Genomic DNA, 23,693 nt, shown 5'->3' on the forward strand with positions numbered 1-23,693 from the left:
ATTAACTAAGTGAGCCACGGCGCCGGCCCCTGAGAATATTTTTTTAAGATTTATTTATGGGGCTAGCACTGTGGCATAGCAGGTAAAGCTGCCGCTTGCAGTGCCAGCATCCCATATCGGTGCCAGATCAAGTCCCAGCTGCTCCACTTCTGATCTAGCTCTCTGCTATGGCTTGGGAAAGCACTAGAAGATGGCCCAAGTGCTTGGGCCCCTGCACCTGCATGGGAGACCTGGAAGAAGCTCCTGGCTCCTGGCTTCAGATTGGTGCAGCTCTAGCCCTTGCGGCCATCTGAGGAGTGAACCAGTGGATTGAGGACCTCTCTGTCTCTCTCTGCCTCTGCCTCTCTAACGCTGCCTTTCAAGTAAATAAATAAATCTTTAACAAATAAAAGAGATTAATTAATTTATTTATTTGAGAGGCAGAGTTACAGACAGAGAGATGGAGAGGCACATACAAAGGTCTTCCATCCACTGGTTTACTCCTCAAATGGCTGCAACTGCCAGAGCTGAGCTGATCCGAAGCCAAGAGCCCCGAGCTTCTTCCAGGTCCCCCATGTTGGTGCAGGGATCTAAGCACTTGGGCCATATTGCACTGCTTTCCCAGGCGTAAGCAGAGAGCTGGATCATAAGTAGAGCAGCCAGGACATGAGCTGGCACCCATATGGGATGCTAGCACTATCAGCAGAGTCTTAACCACAGTGCCAGCCCCAAAAGTATTTTTTCTGACAGCCAGTGTCCCATCCCAGTGTGCAAAGGACACTACTATGATCTTCAGGATAGCTACCTGAGAAGCTGTTTGTCACTTTCAGCACCTTCTTTTGTAATGGTTTTTGGAATTCAATACTCCTAGAATGATAATTAACAAATGACAGGCACACAATAAATTCCTAAGTGTTCTATCTTTTAAAAAAAATGCCCAGGTATAATCTTGATTTTTTTTCATGAGATTTTATTTAATTGCTAACTTTGCTCTAAACTACAAAAAAAAATGAGCTATCAGGCTGGATTATCTGTTTTTCAGTTTTTCGGGCAAAAATTAGGTGATGACAAATGCAGTAAATGGATTTTCTTGAGTGGTTTATGAGCTGATTTTGAAGAGGATCCCTAATGGAATTGGAAAGGGCTGAGTCATGGTGGCATTATTGAAGTAAATGCGAGTGACTTCCCAGGAAGGCCTCCTGGAGCTCTGCGGATATTTCAGGGAATGCATGCTGCTCCTCAAAAGCAGGCACTGCCTGAACTTGGAACTCATGAGTCTGACTTGGAAGCCAGAAGCTGCCTCCCTCATTTGAGTATCCTGTGTGGTTGGGGATGCCCAGCAGGAACCCCAAATGGGGTGGGGATTGGGAGAAGACCAGCTGTCTCCTCCACGTCACACAGGAATCCTGTTTCTGCCTTCTGAGTGGGCCCCCCGAGAGCTTGTCCCATCTTTGCTTTAGAGCTAAAACCTCCATTCTGTGTCCAGGTTTTGAAATTCTGGATGCTTTAGTAAAATTGGGGTTGGTCACTACCTTACCTGTTTTTCCGATGAAGTTGCTTCTTCCTCTCTTGGGGCTGGGGAGCTGACCCAGTCATAGAAACTGACTTTTACATAGCCTATCTGTGTTTCCCCAAATCTTACTGACCTCTTTCCCTTCTCCTAAGGAAGTGAGCCTACCCCAGATTCTCTAACGTCCCTAGTGTTGATAGTTCTTGGTTTCAGTCCTGAAGCCACTGAGAAACACGTCTTCATCAGGGGTTTGGGGAATGAGGAGAGTCATCGGTGAGGCAGAGTAGAAAACAGGCAGTCCTCACTCATCCTTCCTATGTTTTTATTGTAGCTATGTTCCCTGGAACCTGCACGAGCCAGAAAGAGGCAAATTTGACTTCTCTGGGAACCTGGATCTGGAGTATGTGGTGCTGATGCCTCTGGGGATGAAGAGGGGGCTGAGAGGTGGCGCTACAGGGCAGATTAGGACCCCTAGCAGTGCCCTGCCTGTGTGTTGAGAGCTGTGTTGTCAGCATCGGACAAGATGCTCCCCAGCCATGACCTGTCTCCCTAGATGTGCTGGGCCTGCAGCCTCTCGGGCCCCTCTACACTGCAGCCAGAGGGGTTGGTGACCCTAAGTACAGTGGGGTCCATTCACCTAGAATGGGGGAGGGCTGCCCTCTAGGTTTAGCAAGGCTGTCGGGGTCAAGCTCATTGCCCTGCCCCGCTGCACCCTGTCTGACGCTGTTCCCCCTCAGTACTACAGATGTTCCTGAGGCTGGGAGCCAGCGAGAACCCAGCTGTCAAGATGTCGGATCTCCAGCCTGGCATAGGGATGCCCCATTTGGGAGTGGGGACTGAACCCTCCCTCCCCCCAGTTTCCCTGGTAGAGAGAGGATTGGAAAGAGGCGTGCAGCTGCTCCACTCTGTGGTGTGTGCAGGCTCCCTCACACCTGGCCTCTGCCCTGGACTCATTCACCATGCTGAGGGGGCTTTACCTCCCCAGGGCCTTTGTGCTGATGGCTGCAGAGATCGGGCTGTGGGTGATTCTGCGTCCAGGCCCCTACATCTGCAGCGAGATTGACCTCGGAGGTTTGCCCAGGTAAGCAGGACCCTGAGGGTCTCCAGTGCAGCTGGAAGTGTCCGTGTGCTGATGTGAACCTGTCGTAGACGAGGTATAGTTTTGCTTTTAAAGTGGAGCTTCCATTGTATACTGAATCTCATTTTTGGAGTGAATAGCACCCCTGGGGTCATTTTGAGTGAGGTCGCAGTTGTTGCCCTGGCACAGTCCCCTGTGCATGGCTTAATGAGGCTGGCAGCAGCAGAGGGTGGGCCCGCCCCACCCCCACCCCCACCCCCACTGTGTCATCCTCAGGGCTCCTGTGGAGCTGCCAGCCCAGGCAAGACCTTTTTCTGTTCTGGACGGAGCTCACTTTCCCTGCCTACAACATGGAAAAACCCAAATCGGCCCTGTTTATAACGTTGTTCCTGAGTGTTATTTGAGAAGTCCAAGTATTTTGATGAAGTGTAAGAGAAGCAGCTTGTTTTCAGACCTTAGGTCCTGATGTATTGTACTCCTAGTGTGTGGTCTCAGCTGTCAGGAGAGCGTCCTTCTGCCGGCATAGAGATCACCTAGGGCCGCAGTCAGTCTTCAACATTACTGCCGTCGTTTTGCTAGCAAAACAGCTTTCTTGTTCGTGTGCATCATCTTTCCCAGCCACACACTGTGCTGGTGCTGAGGCCCAGGCACCCTTCCCCAGAGGAAAGAAAGCCGAAGCTGTGCACCTGCTGTGTCCTGGGGGAGCTGCCTCTCCCCGCAACGCAGGCACCAAGCCCCAGCCTTGCTTTCTCTCCCTGGTTTCCAGCACAACCTGCCCTTCCCACTGGGCCACACCTCTGCCTCCATCTGCTGCAGCTCCCATGACCACTGTACCATCACTGAGCCGTTCAGCCTGGCACAGTGCCCTGGACAAGCTGAGCAGCCCCGCCCCTCCCTGCAGATTAGGAATCTGTGTGCCACCGTCAGCGCTTTCCTCAGGCTCAGGCTCAGCTGCGGCAGGCACCTGAGGCCAGGGTTTTAGGGTCTTAACCTAGAAGCAGCAGGCAGTGCAGGCAGGCAGGCCCCACCCAAGAGGGTGGGGCTGACTGACTGACACTGGGGAGCTGAGCCTTTTTGTTAGGTGTGAGATGGAGCAGGGAGCCCTGTGCCACTGCTGTCTCCTCCTCCATTTTTCTATCAACATAAGTCGACAGTTTCTGATCTAGTTCTGGTAGGGTCCGAAAATGCCCACCGCCCGAGGAACGACTCCAAGAGACTTTTCTCTCATGCAACCAGCAAAGGGTTAAAGATTTATTGATCCAACATGTTGGGGCCCTCTGACAAGGACAGAGGGGCAGCGAGGAACTACAGCATAGGGTTTATAAAGGCAAAAACCGCAAAATTGGGAGGGGGGAGAGAATACACGGTTGCTAAGCGGTTGCTAAAATCTTACAATCAGCAATTATGATTTTAAGACATAGACAAATCACATCTTCATTATTAGCCCAGGTAACCCAGGTGCAACCTTTCTACTTTTAAGCTTGAGCAATCATGCTAGGGGGTTTTTGTGCTCTGCCAAGGGTGATGTAGTGCACTGCTATTGTCCGACTATTTGAGATCCTAGTTTCAGACCAGAGTCTCAGGGTGGGGGGTGCTTTTCCAGAATGGAGTCTCAAGTGCTCCAAAATGGAGTCCCTACTGTCAAGGTGCTACTTTACTTTGTCTTATTTTCACAGCTGTACCAGGAAGGTTTAAACCTGTAAGCTTAAGCTTAACTTTTTATACCCGCACATATACAATTTTAACTCTTCAGTTCAGTATCTTCAAATCAGGGCAAGTGAAGCTCCAGAGCCTTTTATTGGAAAATGTATGTGTTTTCTCAAGTGGGGACTGCCTAGATTCCAGCCTTCTGATTGCAACAGCCAGACTACAGGAAGGTTCATCTCCGTACTGGCCCACTGCTGCCCTGCCCCAAGCTCTGCGTAGTCAGTGTGGCTCCTGGGCGTGTCAGCCCTGTTGGTGTGGACAGGGCTGGAAGGCACGCAGCTGCTCAGTGTTTTCTGGGTGAAGATCGCATCCCTGTCCTCCAGCCCCAGGGATTCCTAATCCTGTTGGTTCCAGCCCTGTGTGTCACGATTGTAAAGCAAATGTTGGAAAGCTGGGCTTTCAGCCCCGTGACAGGCTTTTCTCACTCTGCCTGACAGCAACAGCTGCTGGTGGCTACAAAGCTGGAAATGGATTCTCACCAGGGCTGGGCCAGTGGGTCAGGAGCCGTGTGGAGTGCAGGCAGGGCAGGCACTGTGGCATGGTATGCTGGCACCGAATCTGTCTACCTGGTCTCCTAACCATCTACTGAGAATGGGCAGTGGGTGGGAACCAATTGCCTTGCGTCCTGGTCTCTGCAGCCACTGCTGAGCCTCCCTGAATCCACTTCCTTACTGCACTGGCAGCTGTCCAGAGCCAAGCCACACAACACTAACACCTCTCCCTGCACTTTGGACTTCAAGCTGGCTACTCCAGGACTCTGGCATGCGGCTGAGAACTACGTACAAGGGCTTCACCGAAGCAGTGGACCTTTACTTTGATCACCTGATGTCCAGAGTGGTGCCACTGCAGGTAAAGCAACAGACTCTTCTTTGGTCTTCACCTGTCTTCCTGCTTGGTAGTAGGTCATCTCAGAGGAAGACACTCTCAGCGGATGCCTGGGGTTTGTAATTGGCGGGGCTTGTAGTCTTTGTGTTTTGAAAGATCCGTGCACTTGAGTGTCCTCAGGCAGTGCTGAAAGGAGATAGATGAAAGGGCATGTGTGCCCTTACAGTGGCACAGCCATCCATCCAGACAGTGCTGGAGCTGCAAGGCTGGGATGACTTGATAGCTGAAGACACCCAGCGTCGGCATCGCAGCCACACAGTTCTGTTCAAGGTAGCGCGTGTGGATTGGCCTTTGCCTGTGGAACAGCCTACCTCTCTGTGGTTACAACATTCCAATTGATGGCTTCTCTAGGTACAGAAGGGTGCTGTATGTTACACATTTACTATTTAAAACCTATGTGCTAATATTAATTATTTAAACAAGAATCTAAGCGTTTCATTTAATAATTGGAAGGAAGGGGAAGGGAGGGGAGAGGAGGGGGGAGGGGAAGGGAAGGGAAAGGAAGTGAAGGGAAGGAAAGAGAAGGGAAGGGGAGGGGAAGGGAGAGAAGGGGAAGGGCAGGGGAGGAGGGAGGGAGGGGAGGGGAAGGGAAGGGGAGGGGAGGGGAAGGGAAGGGAGTAGGAAAGGAGGAGGGAGGGAGGGAGGAAGGAAAGAAGGAAGAAACAACAGAAATGGGAATCACTGTTTAAACAAGAATCTAAGCATTTCATGTAATAATAATAAGAGGAAGGAAGGAAGGAAGGAAGGAAGGAAGGAGGGAGGGAGGGAGGGAGGGAGGGAGGGAGGGAGGGAAGGAAGGAAGGAAGGAAGGAAGGAAGGAAGGAAGGAAGCGGGAATCACTGCTTATATAAAACCATGAAGTGTGATGTTGAGAAATTAGTACATCAAGAGAAAATTAATACATCCAGAAAAACATTACTCTTGAGTCATTAGTTTGGAATATTCACAGAACAGAAATCAGAGGGAACTCCCAGGTAAGATAGGATACTAAGTCAAACCTGAATTCCAAATAGGCAAAAAGTTTAATGTTTTTGGTGTAAATATATTCCAAATGTTGTGTAGGTCATACTTAGAGTAAAAAAAGTCATTGTCTATATAAAAAATATTATGAATTCAAATTTAGCACAGTCTAAATCTGGCAGCCCTAATCATGAAAGAAGCAAGAAGCTGGGAAGTATTAGCCTATACCTTTGCAAGGAAGATGGGACTGCTGATTGGGCCCAGCAGGTGGCAGTAGTGGGTTGGGTGGGGAGGTCATTCTGGGAACACAGCTTGGAGGCATCCTTAGACTGGAAATACACCAGAGCTCTTTTGTTTCCTGAATAATTTTTTATTCTCTTCATTTTTTAATTTAATTTAATTTTTTATTTATTTTATTTTAATTTTTTGACAGAGTGGACAGTGAGAGAGAGACAGAGAGAAAGGTCTTCCTTTGCCGTTGGTTCACCCTCCAATGGCTGCTGTGGCTGGCACACCGCGCTGATCCGAAGCCAGGAGCCAGGTGCTTCTCCTGGTCTCCCATGGGGTGCAGGGCCCAAGCACTTGGGCCATCCTCCACTGCACTCCCGGGCCACAGCAGAGAGCTGGCCTGGAAGAGGGGCAACCGGGACAGAATCTGGCGCCCTGACCGAGACTAGAACCCGGTGTGCTGGTGCCGCAGGTGGAGGATTAGCCTAGTGAGCCGCGGCGCCGGCCTCTCTTCATTTTTTATTATGGAAAACATGGATAATATAATAAAATTTACCTTTTAAACATTGTTTGTTTTTTTTTTTTTTTTTTTTTTTTTTACTTATTTTTGTTTATTTGGAAGCAAAGAAACAGAGAGACAAGATGGACAGAGAGAAACTCTTATCCTCTGAGCCCCTCCCCAGATGCCTGCAGTGACTGGCCAGGCCAAAGCTGGAGCCAGGAACCCAGTCCACATGTCACTTGGGTGGTGAAGACCCAGCTGCTTGAGCCATCGCCTGCTGTCTTCCAGGGTGTGCGTTAACAGGAAGCTGGAATTGGGAACAGAGCTGGGGCTCACACCAGGCACTCCAGTATAGTATGTGGGTGTCCCAGCTGGCACCTCAACTGCTAGGCCAAACCATTTTTAAGTGCACAGTTCTGAGGCATTACATGTCCCTTCTTATCTGCAGGGGATACGTTCTAAGATCCCCAGTGAATGTCTGAAACCACAGATCTTACTGAACCCTGTGTACACTGTGTTCTTCCCTATATATGCATGCCTATGATAAACTTTAATTTATAAATTAGGCAGGGTAAGATATTAGCAACAACAGCTAACAACAAAATAGAACATTTTTGCCATCATACTGTAATAAATCAGAATCACTACTCGTGCTCTTTGGACTTTTATTTGGTAAATTGAGGGTTACTTGAACACTGAACGAGCACTGAAATACCACAGCAGTTACCCTGAGAAACAGTAGCTACAGGGGTAGCATATATGTGGATACACTGGACAGAGGGATGATTCATGTCCCAGGCAGGATGACATGGGAAGGCATGAGATTTCATCATGTATTCAAAATGGGGTACGATTTAGAACTTAGGAGCTGGTTATTTGTGGAATTTTCCACTTTCTGTTTCAGACCACAGTTGAGTATGTGGATTGCGATGTCCACCTTGTTGTGCAGTCGTTGCCTCCATCTTAGTCCAGGCCACTGTGACGAAGTCCCTTGGCCTCGGTGCCTTTTAAGCAACAGGAAGTTACTTCTCACAGTCCTGGAGGCTGGAAGCCTGAGATCAGGGAGCTAGCTTGGTTGGGGGGGGGGGGAGTGTGCTTTGGAGCTAGCATGGTTGGTTCTGGGGGCGGGGAGTGTGCTTTGGAGCTAGCATGATTGGTTCTGGGGGGGGGGGAGTGTGCTTTGGAGCTAGCATGGTTGGTTCTGGGGTCGGGGGTGCTTGTCCACATTGTAGACAGCTGTCTTCTTGTATCTTCATCTGGCAGGAAGAGTGAGAGAGCTCTTAGGGGTCTCTTCTAAAAGGGCAGTGGTTCCATAAAGGAAGGCCCCACACTGATAACCCACTCACCTCTCAAAAGTCTTACCTTTTAATCCCATCACACTGGGAGTGAGGATTGCAACATACGTACTTGTGGGGAACACAAATAAAGTCCACTGCAAACACTATCCGTCTCCAGAACTTTTTCCATCTTCCCCATCTGAAACCCCATATCCATAAGCTCCCTGGTCCTCCATCTCCACATCTCCTGGCAACCACCACTGCACTCCCTGTGTCTATGAATGAGATGATTCTAGCCACTGCGTGGAGATGGAATCAGATGGTATTGTGACTGGCTCTGTAGTGTGATGTTCTCAAGGTTGGACCACGTTGTAGCATGGCTCAGAGTACCCCATTGTGTGTAGATGTCATGTGTGCTTTATCTGTTCACTCATCCGTGGTTGTTCTCACCTGTTGGTGACTGTGACTGAAGCTGATGCAAACATGAATGTACAAGTATCATTTCAAGTTCCTGCTTACTTCTTTGGGGTATATACCTAGGAGTGATATTGCTGCACTGAATAATAATTTCATGTTTAATTTTCTGAGGAACTGGATAGTGTTTTCCACAGGAGTTGCACCATTGAATTTGCATCTATAATGCACAAGCATTGGAAAATCATGAAATTAAGACATTCTACCTCAAACTCATACCAACTTAAGTCAATCACATTAAAAATGCTACTCTTTTACACTTAGGTCCCCCTTTATTTCATTGATATCACATATTACATCTTCATACATGGTATAATCATTAACCTGCATTAATCTAAGGTTTATAATTATGCATTTGTATTTTAAACCTTGTAGAAAATAAAAACTGGCATTGGAAACTAAAATTACAGTGACATGTTATAAATATTTTCCTGCATTTATTTTTACTAGAAACTTTTTTATTTCCAAATGTCTTCAAGTTTTTATGTAGCATCTTGTGGTTTCAACTTGAGGCAGTTTTTGGTAGGGCAGGTCCTGTGTAATGAACTTCTTCAGCTTTTCTTTGGGGATCTCTTAATTTTGGTCTCATTTTTGAAAGATAGTTTTGCGATATATAAAATTCTGTTGATTTTTTTTTCTTCTCACCATTTAAATGCGTCTTCCTGCTGTCTTCTGGTCTGCAAGGTGTCTGCTGAGATATCCCTGATAGTCTTGTTGAGGATCCCTGTCCTTGGTTCTGGCTTCCAAAGGTTTAATAATCATTTGTCCATGGGGCTGGCTGGGTTATCTGGCTTGGAGATCATTGAGCTGCTTTGATTTTCTTATCTGTGTGTTTCTCCACTTTGAGAAGTTGTCAGCCATGCATTCTTCAAATAATGTATTTTCCCCTTTCCCCCTCCTGCTGGGATTCCCAGAAGGAATACACTGGTCTGCTTAATGGCCCTGCGGAGGAAAAGAGGCCCTTAGAGCTGCTCATTTTTCTTCATTCTTTTTTCCTTTTGCTCCTCAGACTTGATTGTTTTCAATGAGCTAGTGACAAGCTTGCTAATTCTTTCTGCTTCCTGTTTGAATCTGCTGTGGTTCCTCTAGTGAATTTTTCACTTCTGATACTGTAGTTTTCAGGCCTAGAGTTTATTTTTCATTCTTTTTTAAAAATTTTTATGATGATATGACAGTGCAAACAGTATTCGTTTTATTGCTCAATTTCAGCATGGGCATGTACAATAGCTAATTTTTTTCTTTCTTTTTCTTTTTTTTTTTGGACAGGCAGAGTGGATAGTGAGAGAGAGAGAGAGAGAGACAGAGAGAAAGGTCTTCCTTTTTGCCATTGGTTCACCCTCCAGTGGCCGCAGCGGCCAGCGCACTGCGGTCATTGCATGGCGCTGATCCGAAGCCAGGAGCCAGGTGCTTCTCCTGATCTCCCTTGAGGGTGCAGGGCCCAAACACTTGGGCCATCCTTCACTGCCTTCCCAGGCCACAGCAGAGAGCTGGACTGGAAGAGGGGTAACCGGGACAGAATCCGGCGCCCCAACCGGGACTAGAACCCAGTGTGCCGGCGCCGCACGGCGGAGGATTAGCCTAGTGAGCCGCAGCGCCGGCCTAATTTTTAAAAACCATTTATACAGATAGTATTGATAAAGTTCATGTAACAACTGAGTGAATATACAAAAAAATCACAGCTAAATAAATACAAAGACAATGAAAATGATGAGGTCATTTCTGTCTCTTTTTTGATATTTTCATATTGGTCATGTATCATTTTACTGGTTTCCGTTCTTTGTTTTTTTCCTTTAGCTCTTTGGTCATATTTATGATAGTTGGAGGTCTTTTTATAGTGTGTGCGCTGTGTGGATTTCTTCAGTTTGTACCTTTGGATGAGCAAGGTTTCTCTGTGTTTTCGTGTGGGTTGTGTGTATGTGTGTGTGTTTTGAACACTGAGCATTTGAGAACAATCAGAAGCATAAGCCATCACCTTACCCAGTCTTTGCAGACTGGCAGAGATGATCTTCACTAATTAGTAGGACCATGAGCCTGGAGATAAGTAAAGGTGATGACTTAGGATTTCACATACTTCCTAGACTTTTGTCCTGTCTGCACCTTTGTGCGTGTGTGTGTGTGTGTGTGTGTGTGTCCTCTCCAACCCCAGCCCTGCTTGCTGTTAGATGTCTTCATTTCCCAAAGAGGCTCACCCTGGCTTCCTGGGGCTGGAGGTATTCTGTTGCATTCTTAACCACAATTCCTCACCTCCAGGCATCCTTAGATTTGTAGATTCCCAGTTGTAGCCTTCTTTGGCTTCCAGCCTGAGTGATTCAAATTAATCTGATGTCTCCTGTCTGAGCTCCAAGTCAGACAAAGCAGAACTAGAACAGTAGGCATCCCACAATCAGGCCAGAACAGGGCAAACAGATTGCATTTTGTTTCTTCCGTCCTGAGAGAAAGAACTGGGAACTGGGACACTTCTGACCACATCATGTCACACTGAGGAGGGGATGGGTCGCCTGGGAGGAAAAAAGTCACACAGTGTCCTGCCACCTGGTGTGTGGCTCGTTCTTGATTGGACTGGTCACTGGTCTGCGTAGGTCTTTGGTATCCAGAGCTCATATTAGTTGGATGTTTCCATGACAGAGTACAAGTCTGGTACTTCCTGCTCTACTTCTGGACAACTCTAAATGATACACCAAACCTGGTTATACTTTCATTTTCAAATGAAATGTTTTCTAGTAATTTGTTGTAGCTGTGGTGAATTTAGATAATATTGCTCCCACTACAACCTCAGTTTCTGTCAACCCGTCTCTTCCTAGTATAAGCATGGTGGACCCATCATTGCTGTGCAGGTGGAGAATGAGTATGGCTCCTATAACAAAGACCCTGCCTACATGCCTTACATCAAGAGGGTAAGTGGCACCTGCATTAATTTTTTCATGTTCCCTCTGGAATACATTAGGGGCTAGGCCATGTGGAGCTACTATTTTCCCCATTCTAATACCATGTCTCCCAACACCATTTATTAATCAGTGAATTTTTCTTCATTGTCTCCGTTGTTTTATTTCATCAGGGATGTCATTTATCCTTCATTGATTGAATTCATCTGGGGATCGCAGTGTGCACCTGGTGTGGCTGGGGCCTAGATGAAAGGAATTAACTTGATTGAGTGGTGATGATTAGGGAATGCTTCCTGGAGAGGCTGCTGTCATTCAGTGTCCAATGCAGATCAGCTTTACTTGGGGAGTTTTTAAAATCCCTATGCCTGGCCCATATGCCATTTCAATCAAATAAGAACCTCTCAGAGAGGCCGGCACTGTGGCTCAATAGGCTAATCCTCTACCTAGCGGTGCCGGCATACCGGTTTCTAGTCCCGGTCGGGGCACCGGATTCTGTCCCGGTTGCCCCTCTTCCAGGCCAGCTCTCTGCTATGGCCCGGGAGTGCAGTGGAGGATGGCCCAAGTGCTTGGGCCCTGCACCCCATGGGAGACCAGGAGAAGCACCTGGCTCCTGGCTTCGGATCAGCGCGGTGCGCCAGCCGTGGCGGCCATTGGAGGGTGAACCAACGGCAAAGGAAGACCTTTCTCTCTCTCTCTCTCACTGTCCACTCTGCCTGTCAAAAAAAAAAAAAAAAAAAAAAAAGAATCTCTCAGGTGTTCTCATGCAGCAGATCCCAGCCACATGCCCGCCCTGTGAATTAAATAAGAATTTCTGAGTGGGTTCTCAGGCATTGGATCCCAATGTGTGGTGGAACTGAGAACTGCTGACTCAACACAGGCCCACCAGGACTGTAGTAACACCTGAAAGAACAGGCTAATAGTCACTTAAGGTTCTGTCACTTAGTAGCTGAAACCTGGAACAAATTCCTTCATTTCTTTAAATCTCTTTTTTTCTCTGCTGTACTCTCTGCTCGGACTAAAGAATGTCTGCTTCTTTGAATTGTGTTATGTGAGACCATGCCGTTCATATGTTACTGAGTACATTTGGTGCACCATAAATTGTCGATAAAATATGACTTTAAATTATTTATTTTATTTGACTTATTTGAGAGGCAAACAGACAGAAGCAGAGACACACAGAGAGACACTGAATTCTCGTCCACTGGTTCCTGTCCCAAATACCTGGGAACCAGGAACTCCGTACAGGTCTCCCATGTAGATGGCAAGGACCTAGCTCATTGGGCCATCATGTGCTGCCTTCCAGGGTGTGGCAGGAAGCTGGAATCTGACACAGAGCCAGGACTCAAACCCAAATGTGGGATGTGAGCATCCCAAGAGGCCTGTTAACTGCTCTACCACACGCCTCAATAAGTAAGACTCGATTAGAATCACAGACATGTGTGCCTGAGTACTTGGGAGGGTCAGCCGTGGTGTGAGCTGAATGCTAACTGTTAAGTGGCCTCCGATTGAGGACTGGGTGATTCTGGCTTTGGCCTTTGATGCCCCGGGAGCCTCTGTGACATGCAGATTCATGTCCCATCTGGAAATTATTCCCTTACCTATAGGCTGAAGACCACCCAGCTTGTGGGTGCTTGTCCACTCTCCTGTTCTTGTCACCTGCAGAGCTGAAGATCCCAGGCTGTCCGAGAACCATAGCCCTCCTCCAGCTGTAAGGGGTACATTCACTCCTGACAGCCAAGGGCACACTTCCAGTTTTCTGTTTATCTTTGAGTTAGTTGGAAAAGCCCACCCTGGGCACGGGAATCAAAGCTTCTGCTGCCCCTCCTGACCCCCTCAGACTATCTCCTGGGCCCTGAGGCTTCTCCAACAGTTGTTTACTTGATTACTTGATTTCCAGACTGGGAGGGCCTTGGGCAAGTCCCTTCCCAGGTTCCAAGTGGACATGTGACTCAGAGCTGCTCTGAGAATGGCATGAGACACAGACACCAAGCCGCTGGCTGTGCTTGGCAGGTCACTGGCACCCAGGAGCTAGGTAATGTCCCTCAGGGGTGCAGCCGGGACATCACATTCCATGAAAATGTGTGACTTTACAGTTAGAGCCCAAGTGAATGTGGAATATCAGAGAGTGATGGTTGCAGGGGTGCGATTGGGGCAGATCCAGGGCTTTTGACAGAAAGCTCACCAGGTCCCTTGGCTTGGCTCTGCAGCGTCTGTCATTCCGGGGAGTGATGGTGCCCCTCCCTTACCAGCACAAGGGTTAGACAACATTAGTTACCCACAAGATTCTCTGCTCCCCCTGTTTCCACAAGAATTCAGTTGAAATAAATCACCCTACAGGGAAATTACGGGAAAGATCTCCCGTGCTGATGCTGCCGATCCCAAAGAGCCCAGAGCCCAGAGCCGAGCCCCTGGCGGTGGGCAGACTCGGGGTCGTGTCCACACGCTCACCTCAGTTCTGGAGGCTGTCCCGCCGTGTTCTACCTTGCTGAGGCGCTGTGTCTGTCACCTTTACATCACTTCCACTACCATGCCCGAGAGGAGCTCCGTAGGGGAAAGGAGGTTTACTCTGGGCTGGCGTCTGCTGAGAGTAGAGAGGGAGGTCCCAGGGCGAGCCAGGGAGCAGAGAGAGCATGGAGACCCAGCTCAGCTTAGGTATGCAACCACCTCGGGACAAGCCCCCAGTTACCTAAGGGCTGGCCTGGACCCCTCCATGCCATAATTAGATCACATCTCATAGGAAACTGGCGCAGTTTTATCTATGGTGTGATCTACACCCTAATTTACACACTATGCCCTGGCTCCCCCCCCCCCCCCCCCCCCCCCGCTCTTCCTACTGCCGCCATTGCTGAAAGCCAGGTGGCCACATGGCCCAACCACCAGTGTCAAGCTCCACCCCCATCCTAATGGGATTCGCTGCTCCTGCTTCCCTGCCCGCCCTCGGGCAAAGTTTTAAAATGGCCTGTTCCTGGCCGGCGCCATGGCTCAATAGGCTAATCCTCCACCTGGTGGCGCCGGCACACCGGGTTTTGGTCGGGGCACCGGATTCTGTCCCGGTTGCCCCTCTTCCAGGCCAGCTCTCTGCTATGGCCCGGGAGTGTAGTGGAGGATGGCCCAAGTGCTTGGCCCTGCACCCCATGGGAGACCAGGAGAAGCACCTGGCTCCTGGCTTCAGATCAGCATGGTGCACCTGCTGCAGCGCGCCGGCTGTGGCAGCCATTGGAGGGTGAACCAACGGCAAAGGAAGACCTTTCTCTCTGTCTCTCTCTCTCTCTCACTGTCCACTCTGCCTGTAAAAAAAAAAAAAAAAAAAAAAAAAAGGGCCTGTTCCTGAACACTTGGCCCTCTTGGCTCCTCTCTCCTGTGCTCTCTCCTGGCCCTTCTCTCCTGCTCTCTTGGCTCTTCTTGTCTGCTCTCCTCTCCCCCTCTTGTCTCTCATCTCTCGTCTCTCTCTCTCCTCTCCTCACTAGCTCCTCTCCTCTCTGTCTCTCTCTCTCTTACAATCTCCCCTTTTTCTCCTCCCTTTGCCGCCCCACCCCTCCAGTCTGCTACGTTTCCCCAATAAACCCTTCCATTTACTCCGGTGTTCGGTGTTCGGTGTGCCTTGTGACGTCTAACAGTCTCCACCCTTTGTCCATTAACCGTTAACAGAAACCCTTGAGGTGTCGACGTGCTGGTGAGTTTGGGGTGCGAAACATTAAGATTCTAGTGGTGACTGCTGAGAAGCACCTCTGTAGAGGGCTGTGCTACAGGCACAACAGCAAACGCTCAGTAGGTGATCATTCCCGGTCATGGCTGCAGCTCAGCTTCCTACACTTCTTCACGCACCCACTCGGCACCTCCCAGGAGCGCTTCCTGCTCTCCCAGGGCGCAGCCAGGCCCTTGCTGCTGACCAAGTCCATGCTGACTTGGTTATGGGGAAGGGACAAGCTGTTTGCTGGTGTTGGCCTGGAGGCCTGACATTCTCACGAGCAGGTGACAGCAGGGCTGTCAGCTTCTCAGGCTTCAGCGTTGGAAAGCAGCCTGGCCTGCAGCACCCAAGGGCTGCCAGACCTTGATACCCTGGTCCCGCTGGGACTGGGATTCAGGCTCCTTGGAGCCTTGCTGAGTGCGGCGGGCACAGACAGGGCGGGCTGGCCTCTGTGATCTCCAGAGATAAATGCTCCTTTTCCCTGTCTCCCTCCCACACCACCAGCCGCACACCCCTGCCGAAGCTCTGAGGAGGGAGCTCACGCCTTGGTTTGCGTTCTTGCTCCACAGGCCTTGGAGGACCGCGGGATCGTGGAGCTACTGCTGACTTCAGACAACAAGGATGGCCTGAGCAAGGGCGTGGTGCCTGGAGGTACTTTCAAGGAGGCCAGCTTGGGACCGGAGCCTCCGTCTCTGTGCACAGGGCTCTGGGCTCCGGGGGTTGCAGGACCTCATCATAAATGACACACTAACCAGCACTGTGGCCGGTCTCCCTCCCCTGTCAGGTGCCCAGTACAACCTAGCACCCTGTAGGTGACTGCCCCTCCTAGGAGCTCCCTCTCATCAGAAAACCGCAGCTGCGCTGTCCTCCCTTGCTCGAGCCACAAACCTTGCCGTCATGCTCAGCCTGTCTCCCCGGTGCTCCCGCCATGTAGGCTGTCAGCACATCTGTCTGGTCTTTAGCTTTATCTTTGAGACGTGGCTGGACTCCAGCTCCTCAGCTGTGGCCTTCGTTTACCTCTTGCTCCTGTGCAGGGGTGTTTTGAAGGCCTTCCCTTTCCACTGACTCTTGGCACCTGTTTGAAATCACTGAGCCGCTGAAAGGCAAGCTTTGTATCTCTGTGCCTGGAATGTGACAGGTGCTCAGGATGACTGTCCTGTGAGAAGGGAGAGGCTCTTGTCTCCAAGTAGAGGGAGAGAGTCAAGGACTCAGCCCTCAGGGCCCGCTGTGTGGGCCAGCAGCGATTCCTCCTATCTCCACATGGTGGCACTATGGCCCCATGGTTGGGTCCAGGGCCTGCCGTGGCTCCACCCGTCTGGTCACTCCTGATGCTGTACCTGTTTTTGGTGCTTCACTATTGTACTGAACGAAGGCCTTGCGAGAATGCTGGCCGTCTCCTGGGCAGACTGCTTCCTGCATGCCCTCCCTTCCTCCCCTTCGGGCACCACCCTGGTGCCCCTGCTGCCACTTGCTGCCTGGAATGATACTTTCAAACTCTAAAAAAGAAAAAGCAGTGCATCCACAGGGTCTCATTTTGTTTTTATTTCATCCCCCAGAAATGATCACTCTGAACTTTCTAACTGCTTCTCCGGGTATCTTCTTTCCTATTTCTGGAGAATATGCATCTAGAACACTGTACTTACAGCACTCTGGCTTCTTGGGGGTGGAGTTTTTTGTCTTCAGCTCTCACCCGATGCCTTTCCTGCCAGCCTAGCCAGTCCATCCCAGTCGGTGCCTTGTCAGCGTGTGTCTGTGTCACGTGGTCATGCGCTGGCTGCACCAAGGCTATGCCCTTGGATGCCTTCTGTGAATTCTCAAGCTGTCAGTCAGCACACTTGTAAATATCCCGTTCTTCCTCTGAATTCTTCCCTTTCCTCTCCCTTTGTGCCCTCCCCTTTTGTCTTTTAAACAAATGCTTCCCCAGACACCTTCCCAACACCCACCACTAGCATTTTTCAGTATCACCTGGCCACGTGGAGAAGTGTGGAGACCACCCTCTCGTGTCTCTGACTTGGTGTCGCCTTTCTCTGCAGACCAGCCTCTGGGTCCTGTGTCCTGGAATTTGGAAGCATGGCTCCATCACTGCCCAGCAACCAGCGGTGCTGCTGGACACCCTGACCTCTGGCTCCTGATCCTTTCTAATGTCCTGTTCCCCCTTTCTCAGGAACCGCAGGTTTTCCTGCTCATCCTTGTTGCCTGTGTTTCACAGCAGGGTTTTTCACTTCTGCGGAGTGCCAGAATGGGCAGTTAGGTCCTCTGATGTGCTTATCTGATGACGCTATACTCTCTCTCTCGTTCTTTCTGTTGTTGTTGTCATTCTTATGATTTGTGCTTTGGACTCTCAGACATATTCTCAGTCTAAGTTTTTTTTTTTTTTATCATTTTTATTGTTTGTTTATCTCTTTACCCTTTAGCTCTTCCTGTATAACTTTCTTAGCTTTTCTATTTCATTCATTTTGGATCCCATTTTTCTTTGGATCTATTTTATTTTTTCATAACACATTTTGTAATTGGATAGTATCTTTTTTATTTTCTTTTTTTCAAACACTGTATTTATTCCTTTTCAATTTTGCTTGTTCTGTCTTTCTGGCACCTGCTGTGCCCAGTCTTCCTTGTGAGCGGGTGTTTTCAATTGTCTGGCCTGTCCTGAGCAGCTTCAAAAAGAGGAATTAAGTGGCCCCACGGAGCTGCTAGTGTGGGCGGAGGCTGCGACAGGACTCTTCCCTGCAGGTGGTTAGGCGGTGGTGGCAGTTTGAAGGATGGAAACTGAGATGTTGTCTTGAGCACTGTGATTCTGGAGAAGCCTTTGGCTTCATGCTGTGATGTCTTAGGACGCAGCAGGTTCCTCTTACACAGAAGGCCTGCATTCCCTGCTGTGGCCTCCCCTCCTGTCCCACGCTGCAGCTACTCACATCCAGCTTTTCTTGAGAATGTGGTCTTCACTGAGTGGATGGGAACGGCTGGTGATGGAGGACAATGCCGAGAGGCTGGGGGCCTAGTGGGCTCCCTGTCTGGTGCTTGCAGCTCTGGGCTTGGAGTGGGTGAGGCCCTGGGCTGGAGGTGAAGCTGGCCGTAGCTGCTTCCATTCTTCTAGGCTGTTTAGTGTCACAAGGTTTCCTTGACACTTTGTCTGCTAATATCTCCTCTCCACTCCAGTTCCTCTTAGCATCCACCTGTCCATCCCTTTCTTTGTACTGTACTGAGCGTCAGGAAGAGGGGGCATAGGCGCGTGTGTTCAGTTAGCCATGTGTGTCCAATTGACTTTGAGGTTCCTGCCTGTTGAGTTTCAGACAGGCCACTTGTCTTCAAGGAGTTTCTTCATTTCAGGTGAGGAGGGATCTGGGTGCAGGGTGTCAGTCAGTGGGTTTGTGGAAGACAGTGACATCACAGGACAAAGTGTTTGCAGCCCCACAGTGCTGCTCACTGATTGTGCAAACTCCAGGCAAGAGGTGGTAACTCATGGAGCCTCAGCTGCCATCTGTTTTCTGCCGCTGGTAACCAGGACAGCGTCATAGTGTATGGGCTCACCAGGCCGGCTTAATTCCTATCCTGCACTGCTGGGCCCTCTGGAGCCCAAGCCACAGCCCTCACGTGTGACGCCAGCTATGTCAGCCAATGGCACCAAGCAGGGAGCCTCCCAGCCAGGTCTGCAGCTGGACAGTGCCAAGGGAGCCACGACCATCACCAGCCACAGTGCATCTCTCCTGAGCATGTATCTCACTATGGAAAGCCAGCTAGAAGGTCTTTTCAGATTTAAAATGAACACATGATCACATAGAAAAGCAAAACTAACCCACAAGAAGTTAAATAGGTGTGCGTGTTTACATCAGTAGCAATGCTTGGGGTACACAGTAAAGATCAGATTCTTGTTCTCACAAAAGCAGCAGAATTGCATGTATAAAAAGTACAATTACTCAAGAACAGATGCTTAGTGAGTGATGGTTCTGTCGCTCTGGGCTGGATAGCAGACTTCCCAAAATGAACAAAATAAGTACTCCTGGCGTCTGAGGAGCTAACTTCCAATTGTTCTAATTGGAGGTAGGAAGCAAGGGACTCAGGAGGGTCTGGAGTAGAGTTGAGACTAGTGAGCTAACAATCCTGGGGGCTTGAGGAGGTCCTGGGTTAATTATTGGGACTAGCGCGTTCACTGCCCTTGGAACTGAGGCAGGGGCACGGGCTGTGTATTCAGACTGATGAATTTCCTGCCGGCCAGCCGTGAGGGGGGTCTGGGATAATTTTGAATCGCCTTCCTGACCTCGGGGTAATCTTTGGGTTTTTTGTGTCTCTCGTTCTCCAGTGATGGCCACCATCAACCTACAGTCGCACGTGGAGCTGCAGTCACTCACCACGTTCCTCCTGAGTGTGAAGGTGCGTCCTGCCTGGGCAGCGGCAGCCTGCTCAGCACCTGTGTGGGGTTCTGCGTGCCCTCTGCTGTCAGGGGTCCCCAGCCTGGGTACTCTGCGCCTGCCGGGAGAGCAGCTGAGGTGTTGCTGCGAGGGCTGGCGCAGCACGAGTGAGGTGTGCCACCTGAAGGGTGCCCCTGAGGCTCCTGGCTGTCTTTTGTGGGTTCTCCTCACCCCTGACAGCTTTCAGGAATTGAGGGAGAGGAGGAACACTTCCCTGCCCTGTCCTGTGGGAAGTATGTGACTAACCTGTGGGGCTCCTCTGATGTTACAGAGATGATTGTCTCTGCAAGGTAGGAAACCCGTCCCTTAAGATCAGAGAGAGAGAGAGAGAGAGAGTTTCTGGCCGTAGCTCAGTCTTGTTCTGATGGGTCTGACGAGTCTGCTTGTGTCTCCTAAAGAGAGGAGTGCCCGGGGCTGAGCTGCAGCTCATGTGCAGGGCAGAGGCCTGGTCTCTCTGGGGTCCCTACACTGTCCCGTGTCCACACTGATCCCTGGCTCAGGAGCAGCACTTACGGGTTGTGTGTGCCTCACCTGTAAACAGATGCCTGTGGGCAGGCGCATGCACATGGGGTCACCAGAGCAGTGGGGCCTGACAGGGTGAGGGCCCTGTTTGTGCCTGGTGAGGCTCCTGCTGCAACGTGGCCGCCACCCTGGATGGGTAGGAAAGGTTCCAAGGAGGAAGTGGGTAGGGCCGATCCTGGGTCAGCAGCAGCTCATGCACACAAGTGGGTGTAGGTCAAGTCCCTTCCTGCTGTCCTCCTCAGTATCCCCTGGGTGCCTGCCCTGTGCCTGGAGTATGCAAGGGCCTATGGGTTTTGTAACACACGGGAAGAGAGAGACACGGAGTACACAGTCACACAACTAAGTGGACCTGTGCTGAGTGCCCAGGAGACTGCGAGCTGCCCCCACACCTGCTGTGTGGCCTCGGGCAAGTCACTCAGCCTCTCTGATCTTAATTAAGTGGGTATAGTAAGAGTACCAACCGTCTGGCTGTTTGAGATACAATGAGGCAGTGTTTGGGAGGCACCATGTACAGTGGCTGATACACGTTATTGCCTTGTGTTAACCCCTCTGTGCTCCTGCTTGTAGAGGTGGCCATGCCTGTACCATCCCAGGCCAGTGTCCTGTTGGCATTGGCACTGCCACAGGGCATGCTTGTGCACAGTTCAAAGATGTCTCTCTTTCTTAGGGAAATATAGATGCTCCCCTAAATGGACAGTTGAGGCCCCAAGGTCTGCCTGACCTTGGGGTGCTCAGTGGCACCTTGCTAGTCCTCTGGGTCCGTGCTAGTGATGGAGATGACCAGTGAGAAGGATTTCTTGTGGACTTCATCTCTGCTAGACCCTGCACTGCCTCATTCAGGCTTTCCTGACCGCCATACGAGCTGGCCACTGTTACTGCCGTTTTACAGCCCAGGAGGTAGACACAGGATGGATAAAGCACTCAGAAACCTTCTGATTGCAGGGTTCCAGCTCTTGGCCACAGAGTGTGGTATAGTGACCTGGCCACCAATGGACACCCACTTACCTTGGTCCTGGGACTCGCAGAGTCCTGAGATGTGGGCCCTAGAATCTGCTCCTTCTTTTCAGTGGTTCAAGCATGGTGCGGTGTGTTCTCTTCATGGTAGACAGTTTACAAAGAAAACCAAGCCACCAGTCTTGCTGAAAAATCAGTGTGGCTTCTTCACTTTGGCTTTGATCTGGGTATGAGCAGTAACTCCTCAGTGGAGCACCGTTGGCTTCACCAACCTGAATCAGATTCTGTTCTGTGTGCAGTGTCCTTGAAAGACCAGGCGGCACTTGATCAGCTGTCGCTGAATGTGGAGGAAGGCCCTCTGGCACGACCTGAAATCCTAACATACTAGGTCTTATGCCCCCTCCCCACCTGGGCCCTCCAGAGCTTCTGCTGTCCTGAGAATGAGCCCTGCATCTTTGGGGCAACTGTGGGCCGGCATCCGTATTCTGAAGTAATCCTTAACACTCACTGATCACTTAGCCAGGGGACGGATTGACTCTGCCTGCAGAACCTGCACAGTGACTGGCTGGGGTGTGCGGCCTTGCTGTTCTGGTCCAGTTTTGCTAACTGCTATTTAAACTAGGCTAAGCCCTCTGGCTCTTCCTGCTACAGAGTGGTCCACATCCCCGTGTGCCCCTCGCACAGGGTGTTGTCAGGACAGGCATCCTCCTTCCCCCAGGAGAGGCTAGACAAAGCTTAGCTGGACCCGGAAAGCATCCTGATATTGGAAGCAGTTTCCTAAGCAGATGCTGAATTCTGATGGATGTTTAATCTGGACACACCCCAAAATCTTCCTGTAGGTACCCCTAAAGCTACAGGAAGCCATCAGGGCTTACTGCATCAGCTTGAGTAACCTCCCCCTGCACACCTGCAGATGTGGAGGGTCAGACAGGGTAGGCACATTTGGCCCTTGTCTGGGCTCTGCTCCCTCTGTCCTTTTAGGCAAGCGGTGTGCAGCCAGGGAACACTTGGGAAGACAAGGGTTCCTGGGCTCCCTTCTCTTTTGGTCTAATTCATTTTTGTGGTACAGGGGATCCAGCCCAAGATGGTGATGGAGTACTGGACAGGGTGGTTTGACTCATGGGGAGGCCCACACAATATCTTGGATTCCTCTGGTAAGTGTCTTGCTGTGCTGACATGCAGCATGTATGCTGAGCTGAAAAGTAAGAACGAAAAAAAAAAAAAAAAAAAAAAAAAAAAAAAAAAAAAAAAAGAAAAGTAAGAACGCGTTTCAGATAACCTGCCAGCTGATGTGTGGAGCTGGAGGGTGCAAGGCTGCGATTATGTGTGGTAACACACAGCTCCTCGTATTCCTCAGTCACTGGACTTGGCATTTGGAGTGAATGGCAGTGCTTTTTCACATTGATTTTGAAGGGTTTTTAATTAAGTAATGCATGCCTAGTGCAGGTGTCTAGAAAATACAGAAAAAAATATGGCAAGTGATAAAAGTAGCAAGAAGAAATTTAAAAAAATACAGAGTGTTTCTCAGGGTCAGAGAAAATATGTTAAGGAAGATAGTACACACAATTCCCTGTGAACCTCTATCTAAAAGTGTGTAAAGTGCACAGTAGATTCTGAGAGAGACACGTGTAGCCACTCTGCTGCTTGCCACCCGCTTGTGCCCTGTCAGTCACCCCTACAGACAGCTCTATACTACTCAATATAGATGTGCATCACCATCTTGAAGAACTCCGTTGTGTCGATGGCTCAGCCACAGTGTGTGGCTTAGTCTTCCTGGTTTAGGCTGTTTCCAGTGGTCCCACTCATTGAAACCCACATCAGGGGGCACCTTGAACACCCGTCTGAACCCCTGGTTTATCATTTTCCTGTGATAAGTTCCACACAACACAACTGCTGGATCAGTGCAATTGTGCTACCTATGTTTACCAAATCACCCTCCAGAAAGACCATAGCTGTTTCCACTCACTGTTATTAAATGAGAATACAGATTTCCCACAGTTTATCCACACTGAGTATTAAAATGATTTTTAATACAAGCCAGTCTGATCCGTCACTGCAGTCTGCATTTCTTTGGTTTAGTTAATAAGGTACGTATTTATTAGCCATTGATTTTCTGCTTTGATGTTCTCTCTCCACATGGTTGGGTCGTTTCACATGTAGGTGGGATGGGGCAGTCGGTGCTGCTCTGACGACGTCTCCCACCTTGTTGCCGTTTACTAAGGGAGTAAGTGCTGGCTCTCAGGGGACACCTGTGCCACAGGGCATGCGTGTCGCGGTTGATGGACTTGACTGAGATCTCAAAACAAACGGGCCCATGCTCTGGGCCGCGTTAGAGCCGCTCCCACTCCTGCCTGGACCCTCTGTGTCTGAACAGCAGAGCAGTGAAGCTGCCTGAGCAGGGGCTGGGAAAGCGAGAGAAGCAGAGGCTCTTGGGCTCCGCTGGACCGCCGACGCGCCTCACACAGCACCCTTGTCCCCGTGTCGTGCAGAGGTTTTACAGACGGTGTCTGCCATCGTCGATGCCGGCGCCTCCATCAACCTCTACATGTTCCACGGGGGCACCAACTTCGGCTTCATCAACGGAGCCATGCACTTTCAGGAATATAAGTCTGATGTCACCAGCTATGGCAAGTGCTCCCCA

General features: G+C 50.0%; 1 protein-coding gene across 3 annotated transcripts in view; it reads left to right on the plus strand.

The window, feature by feature from the left end:
• Nucleotides 1–23,693, plus strand: part of LOC100345461 (beta-galactosidase-1-like protein 2) — a 43,869-nt gene that overhangs the window by 13,652 nt on the left and 6,524 nt on the right. For 2 of the 3 annotated variants that reach the window (XM_051834498.2, XM_070048418.1), the window contains 8 exons: nucleotides 1,821–1,889; nucleotides 2,475–2,570; nucleotides 5,015–5,123; nucleotides 11,402–11,494; nucleotides 15,740–15,821; nucleotides 19,468–19,538; nucleotides 22,122–22,206; nucleotides 23,542–23,679. In XM_051834498.2, the coding sequence (XP_051690458.2) occupies nucleotides 1,821–1,889; nucleotides 2,475–2,570; nucleotides 5,015–5,123; nucleotides 11,402–11,494; nucleotides 15,740–15,821; nucleotides 19,468–19,538; nucleotides 22,122–22,206; nucleotides 23,542–23,679 (743 nt within the window). The remainder of the gene's footprint in view (nucleotides 1–1,820; nucleotides 1,890–2,474; nucleotides 2,571–5,014; nucleotides 5,124–11,401; nucleotides 11,495–15,739; nucleotides 15,822–19,467; nucleotides 19,539–22,121; nucleotides 22,207–23,541; nucleotides 23,680–23,693) is intronic. The other variant, XM_051834500.2, reaches the window with a different exon arrangement.

Source organism: Oryctolagus cuniculus, chromosome 1 (assembly GCF_964237555.1).
Source record: "Oryctolagus cuniculus chromosome 1, mOryCun1.1, whole genome shotgun sequence".
Lineage (NCBI taxonomy): Eukaryota > Metazoa > Chordata > Mammalia > Lagomorpha > Leporidae > Oryctolagus > Oryctolagus cuniculus.